The sequence below is a fragment of the Erpetoichthys calabaricus genome, chromosome 11 (assembly GCF_900747795.2).
Source record: "Erpetoichthys calabaricus chromosome 11, fErpCal1.3, whole genome shotgun sequence".
Classification (NCBI taxonomy): domain Eukaryota; kingdom Metazoa; phylum Chordata; class Cladistia; order Polypteriformes; family Polypteridae; genus Erpetoichthys; species Erpetoichthys calabaricus.
Genome location: NC_041404.2, coordinates 54,163,840 through 54,190,855, shown reverse-complemented (window position 1 = coordinate 54,190,855; position 27,016 = coordinate 54,163,840). Strand labels below are relative to the sequence as shown.

The window sequence follows — 27,016 nt, the reverse complement described above, 5'->3', positions numbered from 1 at the left end:
GGGTTCGCTCCCCAGGTCCTCCCTGCGTGGAGTTTGCATGTTCTCCCCGTGTCTGCGTGGGTTTCCTCCCACAATCCAAAGACATGCAGGTTAGGTGCATCGGCGATTCTAAATTGTCGATTGGTGTGTGGGTGTGTGCCCTGCGGTGGGCTGGCACCCTGCATGGGCTGGAATTGGCTCTAGCAGACCCCAATGACCCTGTAGTGAGAATATAGCGGGTGGGATAATGGATGAATTTGAGAGCTCTTTAGCACAAGATAACTGAAGCTTAATAATTCATTTGCACGTTGTAATAGCGCAGTGATAGATCAGACAGACCGACACATAGACTGCTGTAGCTTCGCGTGTTGGGATGTGCCTCTGCCTGCTACGATACCTTTCTGTCATTTTAACTATTGTATGACTATATGACATAACAGCACACATTGGAGATCCTAAATTGTCCCGAGTGTGTGCTTGGTGTGTGTGAGTGTGTGCCCTGCGGTGGGCTGGCGCCCTGTCTCGGGGATTTGTTCCTGCCTTGAGCCTTGCGCTGGCTGGGATTTGCTCCAGCAGACCCCCGTGACCCTGTGTTAGGGTATAGAGGGTTGGGTAATGACTGACTGACTGACTGTTTAATTATACCATTTATGAACCCTCAGTCAGTCGTGTAGCGAACTCAGTACCCTGCACAGTGGGCATACTGGGCACTTCATAAAGTGAACGCCACTCTTCTAGTGATGTCAAATAATCAACATGGACACCGAGATACCTCCGGCTTTAAAGAATGACGGCATCTTTCTGTAAAAATCAGACGTCTGTCATAGATTGCCAGCGTTTTCAGACAGGATTTGTGCTTTAACGCTGTACCCCTTCTGCCCACCTCTCCCCACACATCGGTTTTGCAACTGCAGCATATTTATGTCGCCACACAGAAGAGGAAGTTATATTCCGTACCCATATGTGACATAATCTCTTGAAAGACTGTAAATGATGACAGATGCTTAAGGGGGAAAGGGACCCGCCAGATCGCAGATGGAGGATCATCTCCAGGAGTGCCTGGATGAATTACAAGTGTACGAAAAAGGCAGTTTCTTCTTTCAAGCAGATTTTGAAAACATGCTGGAGATGTTGCTTTGTGGGCAGTCCGTCCATGTGTTATGCGGGCACATTTAGAAATGACTAATTGCGGACCACTTTGCAAAACAGCTGACATTGTTTTCGGAAGATGAAACGCCGCATCACTCAATCAAGGAACTAAACTCAGATTTTACAACTTCTTGCTGGTAAGCAATGAGACAAACGTGCCTTATGTACAAAAAAGGGCCAATGGCAGACGGTGGGAGCCCGAGTGGCCGCCTTGCTGTTACTGAACCGCACTCTGTTCTAATGGAGTTTGCATATAACACTGGTCAGCATTTTGCTACTGGGAGTCTTTCACCTTTACTTTAACAGGTTTCACTTGCTGACTCCAAATCTGAAAACCGTTTTCGTCGATCACGTCCCGTTTTTTAGTTATGATCTTCCAGGTCTTGGACAACTAAGGTGACTGGACAGTAAAGACGGATAACCATTTTGATAAATGCCGGTAATTCCACTAGGGATGTCATTGAGATAAACGATTTCACCACACGTTACTAACAGCTGTCAGTTGTTTACCTTATCGTTATTGATTTTATTTAAAAATTATTAATTTGGAAAGTATTTGGTACTGATTAGCAGGTCGGGCGGCACGGTGGCGCAGTGGGTAGCGCTAGGAGACCTGGTGACCTGGGTTCGCTTCCCGGGTCCTCCCTGCGTGGAGTTTGAATGTCCTCCCCGTGTCTGCGTGGGTTTCCTCCGGGCGCTCCGGTTTCCTCCCGCAGTCCAAAGACATGCAGGTTAGGTGGATTGGCGATCCTAAATTGGCCCTAGTGTGTGCTTGGTGTGTGGGTGTGTTTGTGTGTGTCCTGCGGTGGGTTGGCACCCTGCCCAGGATTGATTCCTGCCTTGTGCCCTGTGTTGGCTGGGATTGGCTCCAGCAGACCCCCGTGACCCTGTGTTCGGATTCAGCGGGTTGGAAAATGGATGGATGGATGGATTAGCAGGTTTTATATGACTCTAAAGCATGTAGCGGTCAGTTGCCGCTAAGATTCACACCGTCAATGTGACGGTGATTTATTTATTTTTGTAGAGGAGATCCTAGGGACGCCTCCAGCCTTGGCCCAACCCGCACACACTCAAAAACAGAGACAAAATAAAGCACACTGGGAACTAAAAATTAAAGAATATAATGAAATTAAATAATATAAATGAAAACAATAATACCAACCCAGTACCCCTGCGGCGATATTACATTAAACATATAAACACAAACAACTCCACACAGCAAAGTCCATGGAAAGATGATGATAGTGAGTCCAGAGATCTGTATGTTGTAAGGGAATGAAAAACAGTCCTACCAGTAGACACTGTAAGGGTGAAGACGGATGGATGGTTCAGGAGCGCTCCTATACTTGCGGGAAAGCCGTGAATCCACAAACAGTCCTCAGGACACAGGTAGACTGACGATCCAGACCCCAACAACGAATACAATCCAGGACACAGCGACTAAATACAGCTTAATTAACAGAAGGCAGTCCGACAGGTAAACGTGATACAAAATACAACAACAAAAAACACTTTTTTCTTTTCTCGAACACCTGCCCTCCTTATAAACCCCTCTGACCACCTTTGACCCCAACAGCCCCCGCAGGGACTGCTGGGAGATGCAGTTTTAACTCATAGTAGCACTGCTACAAGCATAATGACACAAGTCAGACATGACGGTGCAGCAGGTAGTCGGTTTTACTGTTTCCTTAACATAACATTGCATTTCAGGACATTTCGTTCGTTAGATTCACCATTAGTTTGAAAATTTTGTCAAGGCGATGGACATAAAACGGCGATATGTTTCAGCATTTATGAAATAAATTTGGTCTCGAGAAAAGTGAAGCCAAAATTAAGGAAGGCGTTTTTGTTCTTCTTGAAATTCATGAACTGATGCTTGACGATGAGTTCAAAAGAAAACTGAAGCCCACTGAATCAGCACCCTCATTCGTGCGGGTTGTCCAGAAATTTTCTTCACAGTCACAGAGCAGAGAATAACACTGAGCTTGTGCAGAAAGATTATCAACTTACGGGAGCCTGAATGTCACTGAAGACGCATTTTTTTAACATTCTCATCTCAACTTTTTTCCACCAAATCTAAGCGATGTCAGAGATGAGCATGGGGAAAAGCTCTGAAGTGTTTGCTGTATGGAAGCAGTTGAAATAGACTGTGCACATGGCTAAGGCAGCGTGTGCTTGATGCTATATACCGGTCACTGGTCATCAAGCATTTTGCTACTGGGATTCTTTCACCTGTACAGTAACAATTTTCACTTGCTGACTCCAAATCTGAAAACCGTTTTCGTCTAGCATGTCCCATTTGTTTAGTTATGATGTTCCAGGTCTTGGACAACTATGGTGACTGGACAGTAAGGCAAAGCCAAAATAAAGGAAGGCATTTTTGTTGGCCCTGAAATCCGTTAACTGATGCTTGACGATGTGTTCAAAAGGAAACTGAAGCCCACTGAATCCGCACCCTCATTCATGCAGGTTGTCCAGAATTTTCTTGATAGTCACAGAGCAGAAAATTATGTTGAGCGTGTGGAGAACCTGCTGAAAGTATATTAGCTTACGGGAGCCAGAATGTCACTGAAGACGCATTTTTTTAACATTCTCATCTCAACTTTTTTCCACCAAATCTAAGCGATGTCAGAGATGATCATGGGGAAAGATTTCATCAAGATATAAAGGTGATGGAAAACCGATATCGGGGAAAATCCACTCCGAGTATGATGGGTGACTACTGTTGGTTCTTGCAAAGAGACAGACGGATGTGCCGTACAAGAGCAAAAGTGAGTGCCTCCAACATTTTGGAGCATGCTGACCTCACTTTTATATTGATGTAAATTGACATAAATATGCTTTAACGGGTCTCTGGTATCATCTTCTGGTTTGTTTTCAGAATAAACAATTTTGGTGGGACAGAGTCCAAACTCCAGATATCATGTCATTCATATTCAAAAGTGTGAAAACGTCAATGATGTGTATTTCAAAAACCTGACCGTGCTAGCTTAATTCCGATTTCATATATGAAACGAGTGTAAAAAACTTAATAAAGAGCTGCTCTGAAGTTCCCGGAAGCAAACAAAAAATATTTTTTTGTAGACCAGTGTCATCCATCCATCCATCCATTTTCCAACCCGCTGAATCCGAACACAGGGTCACGGGGGTCTGCTGAAGCTAATACCAGCCAACATAGGGCACAAGGCAGGAACCAATCCCGGGCAGGGTGTCAACCCACCGCAGGACACACACAAACACACACCCAGCACACACTAGGGCCAATTTAGAATCACCAATCCACCTAACCTGCATGTCTTTGAACTGTGGGAGGAAACCGGAGCGCCCGGAGGAAACCCACGCAGACACGGGGAGAACCCGGGAAGCGAACCCGGATCTCCTAACTGCGAGGCAGAAGCGCTACCACTGCGCCACCGTGCCGCCCATTGTATAATATTCCTGGCTGCAAATGTTTTTTTGAATAATACAGAGCTGTTGATAGCACTGAGTCCAAGATAGAAAATTTAAATTAGGAGACACCTCAGCCTATAGAGATGCCAGAGCCAACCTCAAGAAGAGCATCAAGTCTGCTAAACTAATGTACAAACAATGGATTGAGGAGGACTTTGACAGTAACTCAAACTCACAGCGGATGTGGCAAGGCATCCGATTAATCACGGATTACAAAAAGAAAAATGACGTACAAGACACACTGGCCAATAACAATGCCAACCTAGCTGAGGAACTTAACAGTTTCTTTGCACTTTTTGACCAGGACAATAACCAGCCTCCAGTCAGCTTCGAGCTAAACGGAGACTCACAGCTTTTGGTCGTACACATACATGATGTGCGGCAGGCACTCGAAAACATCAATACAAGGAAGGCAGTAGGTCCTGATAATGTGCAAGGATGTGTGCTCCGGGCCTGTGCCGACCAATTAGCGGAGGTGTTTACACACATATATTCAACCTCTCTCTCTCCTCAGTTGTAGTCCCCTTGTGCCTGAAATCCACAACCATTGTACCTGTTCCCAAAAATCCGAGGATAACCTGTCTTAATGACTATCGACCAGTTGCTCTCACCCCTGTCATCGCAAAGTGCTTTGAACGACTGGTAATCACCCACATCAAAGCCTCCATCCCAGCTGATCTAGACCAACACCAGTTTGCCTATCGGTCAAACAGATCAGCTGAGGACGCCATCTGTGTGGCTATACATTGTCACACACGTGTGTTTAGGAGACAGCTAAAGGGCTTAAATACAGGTAATTCCATGCCAGACCAGGGGGTGGCGGAGTGCACTCATTTTCCCTCTCGATCTTTTGCAGACCATTCTAGGGAAATCCCACCCGGCTCTGGGGCAGCCACTGACGTCACTTCTGGTTCCGGTATTGATGACATCACTTCCGCTACTGGCCTTTAAAGCTGCCATCTTGCTTCATAGAAATCAGTTCTGTTTTGTACTCTGTTGAATGAGCATGGCTCTGTATATCGATCAGTTTTGCAGCCGTAAACGATTAAATGGGTGGCTGCCCCAAACCTACTCGATGTCTTGTGGTCGTTTTTGTGACAACATGCTGCCCTCTCGCACCTGGAAAAGCCCAACTCCTATGTTAGGATGCTCTTCATTGACTACAGCTCTGCATTTAATACCATCATACCTAACCAGCTGATCCAAAAACTCTATGCACTAGGACTTGCTCCGTCCATATGCAACTGGTTACTGGATTTTCTCACCAACCGCCCCCAGTCTGTCAGGATGGGCAAAAACACATCATCCACCCTAACCCTGAGCACTGGTGTGCCACAAGGATGTGTACTAAGTCCCCTTCTCTATGCACTCTTCACCCATAACTGTCAACCCATCCACCAATCAAACATTATTGTTAAATTTGCGGATGATACAACTGTCATCGGGCTTGTAACAGCCAACAGTGAAGCTGCATATAGGGAAGAGATTCAGAATCTGACAGAATGGTGCAACACCAACAACCTGGTCTTAAATACCAAAAAGACCAAAGACGTTATTCTGGACTTTAGGACCACTAAAAAGACCAATCACAGTCTGATAACAATCAATGCAGATGCTGTGGAGAGAGTTTCCAGCTTTAAGTTTCTAGGAGTCACCATCTCAGAGGACCTGTCCTGGGCTGACAACAACTTGGCTATAATAGGCAAAGCACAACAACGCCTCGATTTTCTCAGGAAGCTAAGGAGAGCTGACCTCCCCCAGAAGCTGCTGGTTAATTTCTATAGATGCATTATAGAGAGCATTTTAACTAACTGCATGATGGCCTGCAGGTACAACAGCTGCACCAAGGCTGCTAAAGAAGCCCTGCAGCGGGTCGTAAAAAACAGCAGAGGCCATTATATGGAATGAACTGCCATCACTCGAACTCTCGTATAAGACTTGCTGTGTGAGAAGGGCCAAAAACATTCTCAAGGACAAAACTCACCCTGGAAATTCTTTGTTTGAGCTCCTCCCGTCAGGCAGACGCTTTAGGTCAATCCGTGTACGCACAAACAGACTAAAAAAGAGCTTTTTCCCATCTGCCATAAATTTTCTGAACTCTGAATCTCCTCAGTCTAAGACCATTTCTAATTGAACATGTGCAATAAACTATAGTGGTAATGTGCAATATACTAATGTAATACAGTACAGTACAACTTTAAAAATGCGAATTACTCACGAACACGTGAACGTAAAGGCGAGCTGTAAGAACTGAACATACCTGAATTTAGTGGAAAACAAGTCCACATTACAAAAGGTGCTGAAAATGTCCTCCCCCAACGTCCGCGCACAAGGAAACGTGACGCTCCATATTTGAGAATGTCCTCTGCAACATGTCACTGTCGATGGAAACAATTTCACGCTCGATGTTTGCTTTCAGTTGTTCGATGGTCCTGGGTTTGCTTGCATAAACCTTGCCCTTTAAATATCCCCATAGAAAAAAATCTGGGGGAGTTAAATCGGGCGATCGAGGTGGCCACAAACCTTTCGAGATCACCCTGTCTCCAAAAAACGATTGGATCTCTTCCATACTGGCATGAGAGGTATGGCATGTTGCCCCGTCCTGTTGGCCTATAGCGGTGCCCGCTATAGTGCCCACCTCTTTATGACACAGAATCAATTCTTCATTAAATAAGGAATATTTTGAACCTTGTTGCATGATGATACATGCACGCGTTGCAGAGTAATTCGCATTTTTAAAGTTGTACTCCCGAGTGGGGCACCCTATACAATATACTGTAGAATATGTAATGTACTATTCATTAACAGGTGCAATAACAATTTATGCTGCTGTACTTTGAGCAATAATAATAATTTGTTCTGGTTACTTGATCACTTAACACTGTATATGACATATTTGGAATTATTTGACTTTTCTTTAAATGTACCTTGGGGCTGTCACAAAAAGTAATTTCGTTGTGTTACACAATAACAATAAAGTGCTTGAACTTGAACTTGAATAGAACTGACGAGGGTTGGGAAAGATGGCGGCTTTAAGTGATCAGACTGGAAGTGTTGTTCTTCTGACATCACTCTGTGTGCTGGAACCGGAAATGTCATTCTTCTGGGAAGTGTCATCACTGACTCAGATAGGTTTTCCCGCGGCTGGTCTGTAGAGATAACAGGAGAAGTTTAGTGTACCCCGCCCTCCCCTGGCCTGGCGTGGAATTACCTTTACTTGGTCCACACAACGTTCCCCTACTCGCACGTGTGTGACAACTGTTTAAATTGTATATCCGCATCCCCATACATGAGTGGCAGAGCTCTGAAGTGGCTTAGCGTGTAGCGCAGGCACGGGGGGTTGGCGAGCGAAGCGAGCAGGGGGCAGAGCCCGCTGCGTGTCTCTCGGATTCGTGCAAATAAATTGGTACCTGTGGTACTTAGTACAATGAGAGAAGTTCACAAAATCAACCGGAATGTTCAAGCAAATTATAGAACAAATCCTAATCTCGGGGAAAGCGGACAGACAGACAGACAATTGGATTTTAAATATATAGAGATGCTACAGAAGAGGTTTTTCCATTTTATCGAGTTGTGTTTATTTTTAAAACGTTTAATGTGCTCACTTGACACACATTTATACGTCTGATGTTCTGGTTCTAATTGTTTTTGCAAACTTTTGTAACCCTAATATAAAAATCCTAATGCTACTGCTGCTGCTGCAGTAAGCAGGAAGCCATGTGGCAGGAAGTAGGAAGTGAGAAGTGAGTGCTGCTGCAGTAAGCATGGTGTGTTTATTACCTCTGTGTTTGTTCTCTCAAACAATCCTTCACCATCCTGCTTAGTTAGCCCTTGTGAAGGCATTCCCTGTAAGTTATCTCTTTTTTCTAGTTTTATAGCCATTGTTTAAGTAACTTTGGTTAAGGAGTGTCAAAGTAAATGTTATATTTCATTACATAAATTTACTGAGCTTTCGGCTGTTAAGCTCTTAGTTATAAATGCTGCTGTATTTACTCTATGTTACTTATACAAGTACTTATTAGTGTTTGTTTGTATTTGTATTTACAGTTTCACACCATTTTTGTAATTAAACATTCTCAACATCACTTCGTGGTTCTGGGAATTATTGCATGAAGGTGTTTAGCTTGCTGGATAATTGAACAGGAGATTCATTGAGGCCTGTACATCTGATATGGTCTTCTTTAGGAGACTTTTCAACTGTAGACAATTCATCATAATCAGCAGCTTGCTGTGTGTCAGATCAGGTTAGCATGAGCACCTCTGATCTTTGCAGTTCAAAATCCCCGCCTCTACTTTGAGCCCCGCCTCCACAAGGCATTGGATTGGTTTAGAAATGTGACACTCAGAGAACCGTCTAATTGTCCCCACCCACTCTTTAGCACTATTCATTCATAGTTCTGTATTATACGTTTGGCTTCAGTGAGGCCAATCCACAGTAGTCCTATGTCAGTTTCTCCATGACCGAATACTCAAAAGCTGGCTCCAAAAAATGAAAATGTGTAGTTAAGGAGTTGTAACAAATGCTATGGATTGTTTTATGATATGCACTATCAAATAAAATGAAATTCTTTAACAAGTTTTGCAAATTTTGCGTTTCTTTTCTATCCTCAGGACTCACCGTCCTGCAGAAAGTGCTGGACACTGCTGCTGAGAAGAACTGGCAGGTCACCTCGGTGAATGTAGAGACCACCACTGAAGATGGCTACAGGAAACTGTTTCAAGATCTGGATAAGAAAAAGGAAAGACAGATAGTTATCGACTGTGAACTGGACCGACTCAACGCTATTCTGAATTTGGTAAAATTTCTTTTTGAAATTTTTGATCAGTGATTTATTATTTCAACATATGCTCATATTAGGGCTTATGGTCTCCAGCGTTCCTTTCCTGTGCTCAATGTTCATGTTTTCTGTGTGCAAATGCTGGTCAGATTTGGCAATTTTTAAAGAATTATTGCTGCGCGTGTTTTCTTAATGAATGTCTTGATGAAAAGATTTCTAGTTTTGCTATTAACCAACTGTGTTTTTTTGTGGATTAGCATTTAGGATTTGTCTCTTTTTTGTAGTCTTTTTGGCAGGGTTGCCAGATTAATTAAAAATGTATAGAAGAACGCCATGAAAATAGCAAATTTGCCCAACAAATAGCCCAATGTCTGAGGTAGACAAAATAGCACACTGGAAAGATGTGTCAGAGGGAGAGGGTTAGGTACCTACCATCAAAGCTCCAAGGTCCACTCTTGAGATATTTCACAGTGAGAGAATGGGTATATGCCATCACAAAATGGGGTGGGGCGGGGTGGTCCTCCACCGAGATTTTACAATGAATACGTACAAGTGAGAAAAGTAGGGGAAGAGGTGCCGGATGGGTGAAAACACATGGTAAAAATGCATTGGAGAAGGAACAAAATTCCCTACTGTTTTTAAACAAAGTAGCCCAAAAAAAGCACAATCTGTGAAAACCCATTTTTTCCCCAAAAATAGCCCAATTGGGTGAGAAAAGCGCAGAACTGGCAACACTGGTTACAAACTCTGCCTGTTATTGTTTACTACGTCATTTACTTCGGTCTGTTACTTTATACTTTGCCGTTAACTTAGCCTATTATTTTTTAAAAGAATTAGCATATGTGATTTTGGTGAAATATATTTTTAAACTTTTTTTTTTTGATTTTTTGATTATTTTTTATTATGTATTTTTGCTTCTACCTAATACTTTTTCTTATTTTGCCTGTTATTCTTTCTTTTCCTATTACCTTTTAAAAACAGTTGACGTGTGTCTTTTCTTAATACAGATAATAAGACATTTTGCTTTGTTATTGTTTGGGTATTTTTTTTTTTTGGATTAGCCAGCAGGATTTCTCTATTGCTGCGGTGGGTTGGCACCCTGCCCGAGATTGGTTCCTGCCTTGTGCCCTGTGTCGGCTGGGATTGGCTCCAGCAGACCCCCATGACCCTGTAGTGAGGATATAGCGGGTGGGATAATGGATGGATGGATGGATGGATTTCTCTATTGCTTATAATTTCTCTGGTTACCAACTCTGTCTGTAATTTTTTTACAGCTATTGCTTTGGCTTGTTATTTTTTTTAACTCTTCCCATTATTTTTTAAAAATAATTACATGTATGTTTTCTAAATACAGACTTTGGGAAAGACTTCTTTCTTTGCCACTTTTTGATTATGCTTTTTTGGATTAGCAGTTAGGATTTATCTCTTGCTTAAAATCCCTCTGCCTGTTATTAGTTACAACATTCCTGCATTGGCAATCGAAAGGTTGCCGGTTCGAATCCCGTAAAATGCCAATAGGGACTCTGCTCTGTTGGGCCCTTGAGCAAGGCCCTTAACCTGCAATTGCTGAGTGCTTTGAGTAGTGAGAAAAGCGCTATATAAATGCAAAGAATTATTATCTATCTATCTATCTATCTATCTATCTGTCTGTCTGTCTGTCTGTCTGTCTGTCTGTCTGTCTGTTTTCTAATCCTGCCAACTACACCAAATATATGCATTCATTTTATCTGGCCTGAAAATGCTAGAAGTTCTACATATTAACTAATCATTCTATCTATCTATCTATCTATCTATCTATCTATCTATCTATCTATCTATCTATCTATCTATCTATCTATCTATCTATCTATCTATCTATCTATCTATCTATCTATCTATCTATCTAGATCTGAACTGGCAATCACAAGGTTGCTGGTTCGAATCCCGTAAATGCCAATAGGGACTCTGCTCTGTTGGGCCCTTGAGCAAAGAAGGCCCTTAACCTGCAATTGCTGAGCGCTTTGAGTAGTGAGAAAAGCGCATATAAATGCAAAATATTTATTTATTTTTTAATATTGGTTCTCTCTTTTTTTCTTTTTTTAAGAATTAGTTTGTGTTTTCTTAGTGCAGGTGTTGGTAAAAGACTTTTTTTTCATTTGACTTTGCTTTTTGGGTTAGTGGTTATGATTTGTCTGTTGGTCACAGTCTTTAATTACTATTGTTTATTTATTTATGTAGTTTTATTGTGTTTGTGTTTTCTTAATGAATATTTTGACGAAAGTTTCTAGCTTTGCTATATTCCAACTTTGCTTTTTTGGATTTGTCTCGTGCTTATAGCCTCTCTGGTTACAAACTTTGCCTTATAATATTTACTACGTCATTTGCTTTTCTTATTTTTACTCTGCAGTTAAGTCTGCACATTATATTATCTAGTGTATGTGTTTTCTTAGTGCAGATTTTGGGAAAGACTTCTTTGTTTTCTATTTTCTTACTGTGTTTTTGGATTAGCAGTTAGTATTTCTTTCTCTGGTCATGAAGTCTTCTTTTTACTACAACCTTTGCTTCTATGTGCCATTTTTAACATTAATATTGCCCTTTTTTTAAGAATTAGCATGTATTTTCTTAATATAAATTTTGGGATTAACTACTTTTATGTTATCTTTTTTACCATGATTTTTGTATTAATAGTTAATGACTCGTATTTTGCTTATTGTCTTTCTGGTTAAGAACTCAGCATGTTATTTTTTACAACATCTTTTTGTTCAGTCTGTTATTTTTAACGCTGCCCATTATTTTCTTTAAAGAACTAGTGTGCAGGTTTTGGTAAAAGACTTCTTGTATTTTATTATTTGATTAGCAGTTATGATTTGTCTGTTAGTTACAGTTTCTATCGTTCTTCTAGCTTTAGTGTTTTTTGACTACGATGTTTGGATTAGTGGTTAGGATTTGTGTCTTGCTTATAGCCTCTCTGTGGTTACAAACTGTGCCTTTTTATTTTTTACTGTACTACATTTTTACTCTGCAGTTAACTCTGCCCATTATATTTTAAAAGAATTAGCATATGTATTTTCTTAGTGAAGATTTTGGGAAAGACTTCTTTGTTTTCTATTTTTGACTGTTTTTTCAATTAGCAGATTTCTAGCTATAAACTCTTCTTCTTTTTTACTACGTGTTTTGCTTCTGTACTTTATTTTTAACACGGCCTTTTTTTAAGAATTAGTGTGTGTTTTCTTGATGTAGGTTTTAGGAATGATTGTTATTTTTTTACTATGATTTTTGGATTAATAGTCACGATTTGTCAGTCATTTTTTACATTTTTTTGTTCTGTCTGTTATTTTTAACACTGGCCATTATTTTTTTAAAAGAATTAGCATTTAGGTTTTTGGTAAAAGACTTCTCATTTTTTACTATTTTACTGTGTTTTTTGGATTAGCGTTTACGATTTGTCTGTTAGTTACAGTTTCTATCATTACGGTTATTTTTACCACATCTTTTGCTTCATCACATATTGATTAGGGCGGCACGGTGGCGCAGTGGGTAGCGCTGCTGCCTCGCAGTTGGGAGATCTGGGGACCTGGGTTCGCTTCCCGGGTCCTCCCTGCGTGGAGTTTGCATGTTCTCCCCGTGTCTGTGTGGGTTTCCTCCGGGCGCTCCGGTTTCCTCCCACAGTCCAAAGACATGCAGGTTAGGTGGATTGGCGATTCTAAATTGGCCCTAGTATGTGCTTGTGTGTGTCCTGTGGTGGGTTGGCACCGTGCCCGGGATTGGTTCCTGCCTTGTGCCCTGGGATTGGCTCCAGCAGACCCCCGTGACCCTGTGTTCGGATTCAGCGGGTTGGAAAATGGATGGATGGACATATTGATTATTTTAGCTTTGGCCATTTTTTTAAAGTCCTCTTATTTTTTATTTACTTAATTACTTTTTTTTTAAGAATTTTCATAATGAAGATTTTGGTGAAAGACTTCTAGCTTTGAAATTTTTTGACTACATTGTTTAGATTAGTGGTTAGGATTTGTCTCTTGCTTATAGTCTCTGTGATTACAAACTGTGCCTTTTTATTATTTACTACATTTTTACTCTTCAGTTAACTCTGCCCGTTATATTTTAAAAGAATTAGCGTATGTGTTTTCTTAGTGCAGATTTTGGGGAAGACTTCTTTGTTTTCTATTTTTGACTGCTTTTTCAAATAGTTAGTATTTCCCTTTCTAGTTACGGTATAAACTCTTCTTCTTTTTTACTACGTGTTTTGCTTCTGTACTTTATTTTTAACACGGCCTTTTTTTAAGAATTAGTGTGTTTTCTTGATGTAGGTTTTGGGAATGACTGTTATGTTTTTTACTATGATATTTGGATTAATACTCATGATTTGTTATTTTTTATATCTTTTTGGTTCTGTCTGTTATTTTTAACAGGTTTTGGTAAAAGACTTCTCGTGTTTTACTATTTGGCTGTGTTTTTTGGATTACCATTTATGATTTGTCTGTTAGTTACAGTCTCTTATCGTTACAGTTATTTTTACCACATCTTTTGCTTCATCACATACTGATTTTTTAGCTTTGACCATTTTTTTTAATTCCTCTTATTTTTGATTTACTTATTTACTTTTTTAAGAATAATTATCACTGGTCTACAAAAAAAAATTTTTGTTTGCTACTGGGAACTTCAGAGCAGCTTTTTATTAAGTTTTTAACACTCATTTCACATATGAAATTGGAATTAAGCTAGCACGTCAGGTTTTTTGAAATACACATCATTGACATTTTGACACTTTTCAATATCAATATAATACATCAACACGATATCTGGAGTTTGGACTCTGTCCCACCAAAATTGTTTATTCTGAAAACAAACCAGAAGACGATACCAGAGACACGTTAAAGCATATTTCTGTCAATTTACCACAATATAAAAGCGAGGTCTGCATGCCCAAAAATGTTGGAGGCACTCGCTTTTGCGCTTGTACTGCACATCCGTCTCTCTTTGCAAGAACCAACAGTAAAAATTGACAAAATTTTCAAAGTAATGGTGAATCTAACCAACGAAATGTCCTGAAATGCAATGTTATGTTAAGGAAACAGTAAAACCGACTACCTGCTGCACCGTCATGTCTGACTTGTGTCATTATGCTTTAGAGCAGTGCTCCGCAACCGGTGTGCCGCGGCACACTGGTGTGCCTTGAGCCGATACAGGTGTGCCGCGGTCAAATAAGACAATTTTGTAACTAAATAATATTTCAACGGTCCTCCTTAGAAACACAATAACGAGAATACGTGCAATGAAATATTCGCGTAAATAGCCTTTTAAAGGTTTCATAATTTTATGTGTCATTTCTCTGAAATAATAAATCCCATCGCCTGTCGCCTACGACGTAGGCCCTACGTAGTCACCAGACAACTCCGTAGTATGCTTTGATAGGCAGATCGCTCCGTGCCCTCACCTAGATTCAATTCAAGCTGACGTATTAGTCGTGCTACGTCGCATTCACTCGTCTTGCGACAGTAGTTATCATTCATTACTATTAGTTGTGTTGCTGAATTGTGTATGGTTAACGTTCTTCGTGTGATTCATATTCAAATTCATATCTATATATCAGTGGCGTAGCTGGAGATCATGTTGCCCGGGGCGGTGAAAAATTTGACGCCCCAAAGCTGAAAGAAATTTTTTTTTTTTGCGCCTCCTCAAGGAACAAAAAAAAAAAGAAAGTACCGTAGTTTGGACGCCTCTAAATAGCTGGCGCTCGGAGCGGAACCCCCCACTCCCCCCCCCCCGCTATAGCGACGCCACTGCTATATATTTTAGCTTTTGATGTGCCGCGGAATTCTAGGAAGAACTTTGGTGTGTCGTAGGTGAGAAAAGGTTGCGGAGCACTGCTTTAGAGTCATATAAGACCAGCTAATCAGTAACAAATATTTTTCTGCTAATTAAAATTGAATAATTTTTAAATAAAATTAATAATGACAAGGTAAACAATTCACAGCTGTTAGTAACGTGTGGCAAAATCGTTTATCTCAATGACATCCCTATTGGAATTACCGGTATTTATCAAAATGCTTATCCGCCTTTACTGTCCAGTCAGCCAAGTTGTCCAAGACCTGGAACATCATAACTAAAAAACGAGATGTGCTGCTCGACGAAAACGGTCTTCAGATTTGCAGTCAGCAAGTGAAATTTGTTAAAGTACAGGTGAAAGAATCCCAGTTCCAAAATACTTGTTGACCAGTGAATCACGCCTGTGTTTTCATAATGAAAATTTTGGTGAAAGACTTATAGCTTTGCCATTGTTTGGATTAGTGATTAGGGTTTGTCTTATAGTTCATAGCCTCTCTGATTACTAACCCATTAGTTTTTGCTTCTGGTCCATTGCAGACCCAGTAATATCTGCTTTTCTGCGTAACAAAACAGAACATCTGTTCTGCTTATTGATTCATCTCTGGTTACGCTGCATTTTTTCATTTTATTAATTTATATTGCTCCACAATTGATCGATTCTCACTCTTTTTCAAAGAGATTGTCAAATGTTTTGTTGCATTCGGTAACAATTTTACTAAGAACCTTAATACAATAATGAAACATTTGGACATAGGCTCTGCGTCTTACAAACCACGTTACTCTTCTCTAACATTTCAGTAATGGTTTACCACTTTGATGCTGATCTTTCCAATCATAAAATAGGTCATTATGATAGCAATTGACAGGTAGAATTCGTAATTAATTGGAGAATTACGGTATTTGAGGGTTCTTCTCGAGGGCCTCTTTCTCTTGCACGATTTGGCTCAAAAACTAATCAGCACATTGTCATCTCATGACAGGCTGAAGTTTCAAGTTTGGTATTTCTCTGTCCAGCCCTTTTAGCTCTAAACAGAGACCGTGACACACTCAGAGACGCACACACCCATCACAGAGATATCAATGTTTTCATTATCAGGGGAACCCCTAAAACATCCGAGATCCAGTGAAAACCGGAGATCGAAATTTTTGTCAAATCCGAAGCTCTCGCTCCTCCCCCATAGACGATAGGTTAACTCTTCGAGGGCTGAATATTGTTTCCAAAAAACAGTTTCTGAAAAGCAATGGTTTCACACAGAAATCAACATGAAACGTCTGTTGCTGCATGCTGTGGCTTTGTTGCCAGGCTGTCTTCGCGTAGCTGGGGCAGCAGCAGCAGCGATCACGGTCGCAGTGCATTTCAATGTGGTTTTTACCTCTTGTCATTGTTAAGTGGCAGTTCTACCTGGCGAACATTGTCAGAAACCACGATTAGCTTGGGACCAATCAGCTGAAGCTTGAACCTCACATTTGTTTTCGATCGCTTGTATCAAAATCAAGTCATAGTCCAGTTCCGAAATAATAGGCAAAATGTCGTCTGATCTCTCGCCAGACGTCAGTCCCATTTTTGCCGTTGTGTGCGCCTTGCCACTCACGCGAGCGCAGGAAATCTCAAACCAACGAATCTAACATTCCTTCAGACAACAAGAGTCCAACTAAAACATAACAGTTGGTTTTGTCACAGTTTACAGTCGATTACCATCGTCAACTCCTCCTTTTGACAAAAGTCGACACCAGCCCTGAAAGAGTTAATGGGGGGGTTAAAGCAAAACAAGGAGACGCGTTTTTCTCCTCATTAAAGGCTAAGGATAGCAGTAGACGTTTTCTAAGCACCATGTGATGTCTTGTGTGGAGTCTTCAGTGAGAGTGACGTCACATCTTTTAGGACATGGGTCGCCAAGTCCAGTCCTGGAGGACCCACCGTGGCTGCAGGTTTTCATTCTAACCCTTTTTGTTTAATGAGTGCCCTGTTTGTGCTGCTAATTAACTCCTTGTGAATTCATTTTAATTGAATTGCTTTTTGAAGATTTCTTCCATCGCTCCTCTGAGTTGCTTCATTGCTTTCCTTAAATGGCACCCAAACAGAAATGAAATGTGAAGCGAGGGAGCCAAGAGGAGACCAAGTAAGCGAGGGCCTCAAACTCACACCAATTTCACTCCAACCAGCTGCTTAATGAGGTGCCGATTCTTGTCATTAATGAAACCCGTTCTTTAATTCCATGGCTTGTTGCTGCTCTCATGGTGCGTTAGCAGACATTTCCGAAATTGTTCATTTTCTCTTTTCTAAGAGCGCTGTTCAAATGTTTTGGAGACCTGAGAATGTCGACATTCCTGAGACCTTCATCTTTCTTTATTTTCAGATATTGTGTGATGGACACCAGTTGTTTTGGCTCATTTTGTATGTCATTATTGTTTGGTTGCTAATTAAGGAAACAGAAACAATTAAGGGGTCTGAGTCTTCAAGATCAGGTCAATTAAAATGAATTCAAAAGAACTTTATTAGCAGCAAAAAGAGGTCACTCATTAAGAAAAGGGTTAGAATGAAACCCTGCAGCCATGGTGGTCCTCCAGGACCAGAGCTGGCGACTCCTGTTTTTTCGTATTTACAATCCATTAGACAGATTTCGATAACATTTTTATTTTGTCTCGTTTGGTTATCACATATTTTTTTTTGGTAATTATGTCATAAGAAAATGACACTACGAATGGAATCGAGAAATTCAAGAGAACACAATCCGCCTTAATGCCATCTTGCCATGCTTCAGGTGCAGGCGTTTTGGGGCGTATGGGGGCACAAAGCCTTACTCTACACATCTTACCGGGTCAATTCTGTCGATTCACACATTCAGAGGCAGATGCTATGAAAGCTGTCCTTGTTTGTTGATTTGTCTCTGGCTTCACTAAAAAGACAGCAGAACATCTGGGTGAGGCTGTCACAGTGCTATGCTGATTATACATGTTCTCCTCCTGCTTTGACACCACATCTCCTACACTTCTTTAAACTGCAATGTCACACTTTTTCAACTTCAGGCTGGGCTTTTTATCCATCCTTTCTTCCTTCGTCCATTTTCATAATCTGCTTTTTCTAATGTAGTTATTGAAATCCAGAGGTTTAGTTGTGAACCCGGAGCACAAGACGGAAAAGCAATCTGGTGTTTCACAGCACGCTAACTCAAACTCCTTGGATATGGGTGGTAGCTGGGATCTTCAGGTTTAACAAATTAAAAGGAGAAAAACAGCACAGAAGAAGTAGAATAATTGCAATTGAATTGAATACAAGCAAATAGATTACAGGGCCAATTCACTGCAAACGTCTGAGCGCTGAAGTGTCTCCTTGATGGCGGGCGCCCCTACTTGAATTTTAAGGCAGGAGGGAGGTCATCAGAAACTTTTAATTCCAAGCTCATAATAAGCAACAGCTGCCATGAAAAGCCAAGTTGTTAGGTCTGCCAAACAGTTTTCAACCATCTTGATGGAGAGGAGGCAGCTAATCTGTGGCATTATGCTGTTATACAATAAAGAAAGACTGAACAGGGCGAAAATCATAAAAATGAATCGGCAATTGAAGGAATGAAAGAATAAGTGGATATGAAAACAAAAAGACATACAGTCTGTACATACACAGAGCATGTGAAACAGAAAGGACGAGACAGAGAAGGGGTTAAAAAATAAACAATGAAACAATATGAAACTGCTGCAGAGAAAAATAAACACATACGTACAAGCATGAATAGAAAAACATTTATTCAAGTGAAAAAACAGATTAATCAAAGAGAAACAACTTAATTTAGATGATCATTTATTTCTAAAATGTACCAGGCCAGTTTATTCTTCAAGAGTCTATAACATCTTTTCATTATAATATGACTGTAAATATAATATCAGTTATATAGTGCCTTTCACATCTATCTATCTATCTATCTATCTATCTATCTATCTATCTATCTATCTATCTATCTATCTATCTATCTATCTATCTATCTATCTATCTATCTATCTATTATATAGTGCCTTTCAGATCTACCCAACTACCTATCATCTATTATATAGTGCCTTTTCTATCTATCTTATATAGTGCTTTTTCTATCTATCTATCTATCTATCTATCTATCTATCTATCTATCTATCTATCTATCTATCTATCTATCTATCTATCTATCTATCTATCTATCTTATATAGTGCTTTTTCTATCTATCTATCTATCTATCTATCTATCTATCTATCTATCTATCTATCTATCTATCTATCTATCTATCTATCTATCTATCTATCTATCTATCTATCTATCTATCTATCTATCTATCTATCTTATATAGTGCTTTTTCTATCTATCTATCTATCTATCTATCTATCTATCTATCTATCTATCTATCTATCTATCTATCTATCTATCTATCTATCTATCTATCTATCATATAGTCCCTTTCACATCTATCTATCTATCTATCTATCTATCTATCTATCTATCTATCTATCTATCTATCTATCTATCTATCTATCTATCTATCTATCTATCTATCTATCTATCTATCTATCTATCTATCTATCATATAGTGCCTTTCACATCTATGTATCTATCTATCTATCATATAGTGCCTTTCACATCTATCTATCTATCTATCTATCTATCTATCTATCTATCTATCTATCTATCTATCTATCTATCTATCTATCTATCATATAGTGCCTTTCACATCTATCTATCTATCTATCTATCTATCTATCTATCTATCTATCTATCTATCTATCTATCTATCTATCTATCTATCTATCTATCTATCTATCTATCTATCATATAGTCCCTTTCACATCTATCTATCTATCTATCTATCTATCTATCTATCTATCTATCTATCTATCTATCTATCTATCTATCTATCTATCTATCTATCTATCTATCTATCTATCTATCTATCTATCTATCTATCTATCATATAGTGCCTTTCACATCTATGTATCTATCTATCTATCATATAGTGCCTTTCACATCTATCTATCTATCTATCTATCTATCTATCTATCTATCTATCTATCTATCTATCTATCTATCTATCTATCTATCTATCTATCTATCTATCTATCTATCTATCAAAACAGGAAATTTTTAATATATAGAAAAAAGAAAGAAAGAAAAATATGAACAAATGAATGGAAAGAAAAATATTAAAACACACCAAAATATAACAAGGCAAATGGTTTTGTTTAAAATACAAAAGTCTGGATACAAAAATCCAGTAAGCAAAATTCAAAGACAGGCAAAATTTACAACAAACTTGTGTCCTCCGTTTGCCAACTGACGTGTTAGGAAGGGCCAGGAGGAGAAGACAAACACGAAACCAAAGGTTAAAGCCGAGACGACACTAGAAACCCTGCTAAAAGGTGTCAAGGGTTAAACCAGGTTGAGATTTATTAATAAATTTAGGGTCACAAACAAAATTAAACACAAATGAATGCCTCAGGAAGTCTTTTTGGAAGTTGTAACAAAGTTAAACACTGAATTGCTTTTTTTATTGCCTCACTCTAATTATGAAGAAAGTTGCAACCATTGGAGGGGATGAGTCTTTTACAATTTCATGGTAACAATACCCAAAATTACATTGTGGATTTTAGAGAATTGTAAAATAAAATTCAAAATAATAACCCAAGACTCTATTTAAATAATGAATCTAGTTTACCTTAGAAAATCCTGAAAAAAACATAACCTTAAAATGTTTCTCATTTAAAATTAATTTAAAACAACCTTGACCCTGTAGTTAGGATATAGCAGTTTGGATAATGGATGGATGGATGGAGTGATTCATGACACAAACCAAATAATTCAAAAACAGGGCAGTACTCCCAATACAAAACTCTCCTCCATCAAAGCGCATTCAATGAACCACAAGGAACTCGTAGGCAGGGGGCGGTTCCTTAGAAGTGAGGTAATGGTGGCTCCGCCTCTTAGGCCTCCACCCACAAAACACAAGGAACATCAGAGAACAGCAGGAACTACATAACAGACTCCAGCAGACCCCCGTGACACTGTGGTAAGATATAGTGGGTTGGAGGATGACTGACTGAGAATATACAGTATAGACAAATAGCAGTTTTAATATAAATTAGTGAATCAATAATGAACATGAAAGACATAAAAAAGAATTTTAAACATAAGCAAAGGGAGGAGCTTTAACAAGATACCCTTAAAACAAAGCTTCATTAATGTTTTGAGACCGTGGAAAAATTCTAACAAAATTTTAAAAGTGTGATCACGACACAAGGGTGGGCATTCAAAGAGCAGTAAAACTTAAGACTGTGACGCAGCCGTACTAAAAATTATGAAACGGAACACCAAACCCAAAATACAGCAGCAATAAACAGAAAGATGTGACATGGCGATGAACTGTCTGCTCCTCAGGGGGAACTGTAAGGGACGAGATGTCCGAAGTGAGCGCTGTCTACATGTTGATCCTTAGTTTAAGTTGTTTGCAGGATGGAAGATTTCAGTGCATTTCTCAGACTAAGCCTCCAATTAGCACACTCACGGTAGGCGGGGGTAGCTTCATAAAAGATTATTGATTTTTTTTATTTATTTTTAATTATTATTATAACTTGCAGCCATCCTAAGAGATTCTGGTCCCTGAATATCAGCATGTCTCTTTGGCTGCATCTGCTTCATTATCTGTTCTTGTTCTAAACAATTTACTTTCATGATTAGGATTCCCCCAGATAATTACATAATGTAATCATTTCTTCTATTAAGACCTAGCATTTCATAGGCAATAAAATTCCGCCCTTCAATATGTTGCTTTTTATTAAATTGGCCTCACTCTTATGCTGATGATTTTGGGCTAAATCTCAATATTAACCCAATCTTCACCTCTGCATTGACTTGCAGTTTTATGCGTATGGAAATTTGGCTAACTAATAATAATAATAGTAATAAATAATACTCTTTATTTTTTTTTTTTATTTTATTGATTTATTGTAATCATTCCATAGAAATAGATAAGTTTTTACAAAAAAATAAGACTGAAAACAAATCGACCCCCACCCCTGAGATTAGGCAATATTAATTAACATGGAATAAAAGTAAGGTCCGATGGCCAGGGAGGGCAGAAAAAACAAACAAACCAAAAAAAAAATGTGCAGGGGTTCCAAGGCCACGAGACCATCCAGCCCCCCCAATATAAATCATCTCAATCAGTCCTCGTGGTTTTCAGGCTCCTCGTGGAAGAATTAGACGATGCTGGTCATGTGGACTTCTGGCCTTCAATCCATCAATGGAGGGACATCACAGTGCCCTGATCAGGTGGTGGGGGCGCAGATCACCATCATAGAAAACTGGAGAAAGAACAGCAGAGAAAGTAGGAGTTAATGCGGATTGTGGAGCCATGATAAGAATGAGAATTAATTGCATATACAGAGCATCAGGGTTACACTAAAATGAAGCTCTGAGAAAGCCATGTTAAAGTAGTGTGTTTTTAGCAGTTTTTAAAGTGCTCCACCGTATTAGCCTGGCAAATTTCTATCGGTCAGCTATTCCAGATTTGAGGTGCATCACAGCAGAAGGCCGTCTCACCACTTCTGTTAAGTTCAGCTCTTGGAATTCTAAGTAGACACTCATTTGAAGATCTAAGGTTACGGTTTGGAGTGTAAGGTGAGAGGCATTCTGAGATGATGGACTGAGCAGATTATTGAAGGCTTTGTAGACAATCAGAAGTATTTTAAAGTCAATTCTAAATAGATAGATAGATAGATAGATAGATAGATAGATAGATAGATAGATAGATAGATAGATAGATAGATAGATAGATAGATAGATAGATAGATAGATAGATAGATAGATAGATAGATACTTTGTTAATCCCAAGGGAAAATTCACATTATACAAGATTATTGTCTATTATACCTGCATTTTTATAACTTTTTAATTTAATATTATTGTTTATCAGTATGCTGCTGCTGGAGTATGTGAATTTCCCCTTGGGGATTATAAAGTATCTATCTATCTATCTATCTATCTATCTATCTATCTATCTATCTATCTATCTATCTATCTATCTATCTATCTATCTATCTATCTATCTATCTATCTATCTATCTATCTATCTATCTATCTATCTATCTATCACGTTTACCCTCCTGGGTGGAACTGAAGAGTCGCATAGTGTGGCGGAGGAACGATCTCCTCAGTCTGTCAGTGGAGCAGGACGGTGACAGCAGTCTGTCGCTAAAGCTGCTCCTCTGTCTGGAGATGATCCTGTTCAGTGGATGCAGTGGATTCTCCATGATTGACAGGAGTCTGCTCAGCGCCCATCGCTCTGCCACGGATGTCAGACTGTCCAGCTCCGTGCCTATAATAGAGCCTGCCTTCCTTACCAGTTTGTCCAGGTGTGAGGCGTCCCTCTACTTTATGCTGCCTCCCCAGCACACCACCACGTAGTAGAGGGCGCTCGCCACAACCGTCTGATAGAACACCTGCAGCGTCTTATTGCAGATGTTGAAAGACACCAGCCTTCTAAGAAAGTATAGTCGGCTCTGTCCTCTCTTGCACAGAGCATCAGTATTGGCAGTCCAGTCCCGTTTATCATCCAGCTGCACTCCCAGGTATTTCTAGGTCTGTACCCTCTGCACACAGTCACCTCTGATGATCACGGGGTCCATGAGGGTCCTGGGCCTCCTAAAATCCACCACCAGCTCCTTGGTTTTGCTGGTGTTCAGTTGTAAGTGGTTTGAGTCGCACCATTTAACAAAGTCCTTGATTAGGTTCCTATACTCCTCCTCCTGCCCACTCCTGATACAGCCCACGATAGCAGTGTCGTCAGCGAACTTTTGCACGTGGCAGGACTCCGAGGTGTATTGGAAGTCCAATGTATATAGGCTGAACAGGACCAGAGAAAGTACAGTCCCCTGTGGCGCTCCTGTGTTGCTGACCACAATGTCAGACGTGCAGTTCCCGAGACGCACATACTGATGTCTGTCTTTAAGATAGTCCACGATCCATGCCACCAGGTATGAATCTACTCCCATCTCTGTCAGCTTGTCCCTAAGGAGCAGAGGTTGGATGGTGTTGAAGGCGCTAGAGAAGTACAGAAACATAATTTTTAATGCACCATTGCCTCTGTGCTAGCGGGAGAGGGATCGGTGTAGCATGTAGATGATGGCATCCTCCACTCCCACCTTCTCCTGGTATGCGAACTGCCCAGGGTCGAGGGCATGGCGGACCTGTGGCCTCAGGTGGTGAAGCAGCACCCTCTCCATGGTCTTCATCACATGTGATGTCAGGGCGACAGGCCGTAAGTCATTCAGTTCACCAGGACGTGATACCTTTGGGACTGGGGTGATGTAAGATGTTTTCCAAAGCCTCGGGACTCTCCCCTGTTCCAGGCTCAGGTTGAAGATGCACTGTAGAGGCCTCCCCAGCTCCAATGTACAGGCCTTCAGCAGTCGTGGCGATACTCCATCTGGACTCACCGCTTTGCTGGCACGAAGTCTCCTCAGCTCTCTGCTTACCTGGGCTGCTGTAATTGTGGGTTGGGGGATTCTCTCTCCTATGCTGGTATCAGCAGAAGGATGGGTGGAGGAAACCATAAGCAGTATTTTAAAGTCAATTCCAAATGTCACAGGTAACCAGTGTAACGATGCTCAGACTGGGGTGATGTGCTCGGATTTTCTTTTCCTAGTTAACATTCTAGCAGCTGCATTCTGCACTCGTTGTAATCAATTGATGTCTTTTTTGGGTGGTCCTGAGAGGAGTGCGTTACAGTAATCTAGTCGACTGAAAACAAAAGCGTGAACTCATTTCTCAGCATATTACAATGTTATAAGAGGTCCAACTTTTGCTATATTTCTTAAGTGAAAAAATGCTGTCCTAATAATCTGATTAATATGTGATTTAAAATTTAGGTCAGAGTCAATAATTACTCCTAAATTCTTTACCTCTACCTTCACTTCTAAGCCTAATAGATCAAGTTTATTTCTAATACCCTCATTATATCCATTTTTGCCAATCACTAAGATTTCCGATTTCTCCTTATTTAGTTTGAGAAAATGACTACTCATCCACTCAGAAACACAAGTAAGACATTGGGGTCAGTGAGTCAAGAGAGTCGGGGTCATCAGGCGCCATTGATAAAGACCACCCTGAACCTGTTCAGGACTAAGTGGGTTTGAAAATGTCCGACTGACTGACCTTTTCCTATGCTGAAAGCACTTCACGCTTAATACAACAGGAATAAAAGCAAAGATGACATTGTAAGACAGGATACAAACTAATATGAAACACCAGATAACAGATAAATACGAGGTGTGACAATTTAAAAAATATATACGTGGAACTGTAGACTAGTGGCAATTGTCACTTTCAAAGTACTCCCCTTGTGCATCTGTACACTGACTTAAACGGTGTTCCGATTCCTGGAAGCGGGCCTGGAACTCATTTTCCGGAACTCTGTCGAGTAGCTGCCTCATATTCTATTGGGTTTCAGTAATATTAGAAAATCTTGATCCTTTCAGCACAGCTTTTAATTTTGGAAATTGCCAGAAATCACAGGGAGCTGAGTCAAGGTGAACAGGCAGGACGATCTAATTGGGTAATCGCTTCTTTAGCCAGAAAGTCTCGCGCGGTGTGACTTGGCGCACTGTCATGATGAATGATCCACTTGTTCAGGCCACATTTCGGGTCTGTTTCTTTGAACGGAATCTTGTAATCTCTTCAGTACCTCTAAAGAGCATTGTTGGTTGATTGTTTGTCCCTGTTCGATAAATTCTTGGTGGCCTATTCCCTTGTGATCGAAGAAACATCCCAGCTTGGTATTAACCTGTGAACGTGACATGCATGCTGTTTTTAGGGCACGGTGAACACGTAAATTTCCATTGCAGGTTCCGTCACATCTACTCGCCATCTTTGAACCTCTAATGCCACTCAAACACACTCGACTTTTTCATGGCATCTTCACCATATGCCACTTGCAAACAGTTGTGCTACTGAAACGTTACATTTGCCGATTTTCATACAAAATTTAATATGAATACGTTGATCTAAATTTCGATCACCCATTTTTACGCCAAAGTCTACATGCAGATATCTATTACCTTCTCAATAGCTAACTAATAGCTGGCTCTATCAGCTTGAAATTTACGCACTGTGAAGAAATAAAGGCACATGACAGTAGATTAAGGGTTGGGAATCCGTCCCCGTATACCGTAGGATGTTCAGTCAACCAAAAAACATAGATGCACCGGTCAGAATGCCTGAATATGACAATTGACATTGGAACAAATGACAAACGGAGCTTTAATGGAGTTGTGGCCGGAAGAACTACAGAGGCAGAGGAAATGAGGATGACGTGAATAGACTGGGGCAGAGCTGAGGTGGGGACATTGGAGAGGGACCGGAAATTAAGTCATCACGAAAGGACAGTAAGCAGCGATGGACGAAATTCTGAAGTGTAGTTATTGGGAAGCCGAAGAATTCATGTGGAGTTGGACTTTGGATCTTCAGATTTTCTAGTGAGGAAGAGAGAAAGGCATTAACGCGCTGTTTCATACCCCAATCTCGCAATTCTTTAGCACCCGTTGTCTGCCACTTAATCACGCATGTGTGCCAGCACATATTAGTTCAAACACATTCAAGCACGACTACTCATGTGATTTCGAAACAATTACATCACTATGCGGCCATTCCTGGGATTAAATTGTCATACTTCGTACATGAAAGTCAAACTTCAAAGGTTAAGAAAAATAAAAGAGGAAGAAGAAGAAAGCCATAAACAACACCACAAAGCCCCTCTCAGTGCAATGTCATTTTGACAGACCTCGTCAGCAGATGTTCACAAGGCGTGCAAGAACATAACCACTAGATCAAGGCCTTCGT

At 40.2% G+C, this 27,016-nt stretch overlaps 1 protein-coding gene across 1 annotated transcript in view; it reads left to right on the top strand.

The window, feature by feature from the left end:
• gria1a (glutamate receptor, ionotropic, AMPA 1a) overlaps positions 1–27,016 on the top strand; it is a 421,062-nt gene that overhangs the window by 172,797 nt on the left and 221,249 nt on the right. Inside the window, 1 exon segment of the mRNA XM_028813093.2 lies at positions 9,190–9,374. Coding sequence (XP_028668926.2) covers positions 9,190–9,374 — 185 coding nt within the window.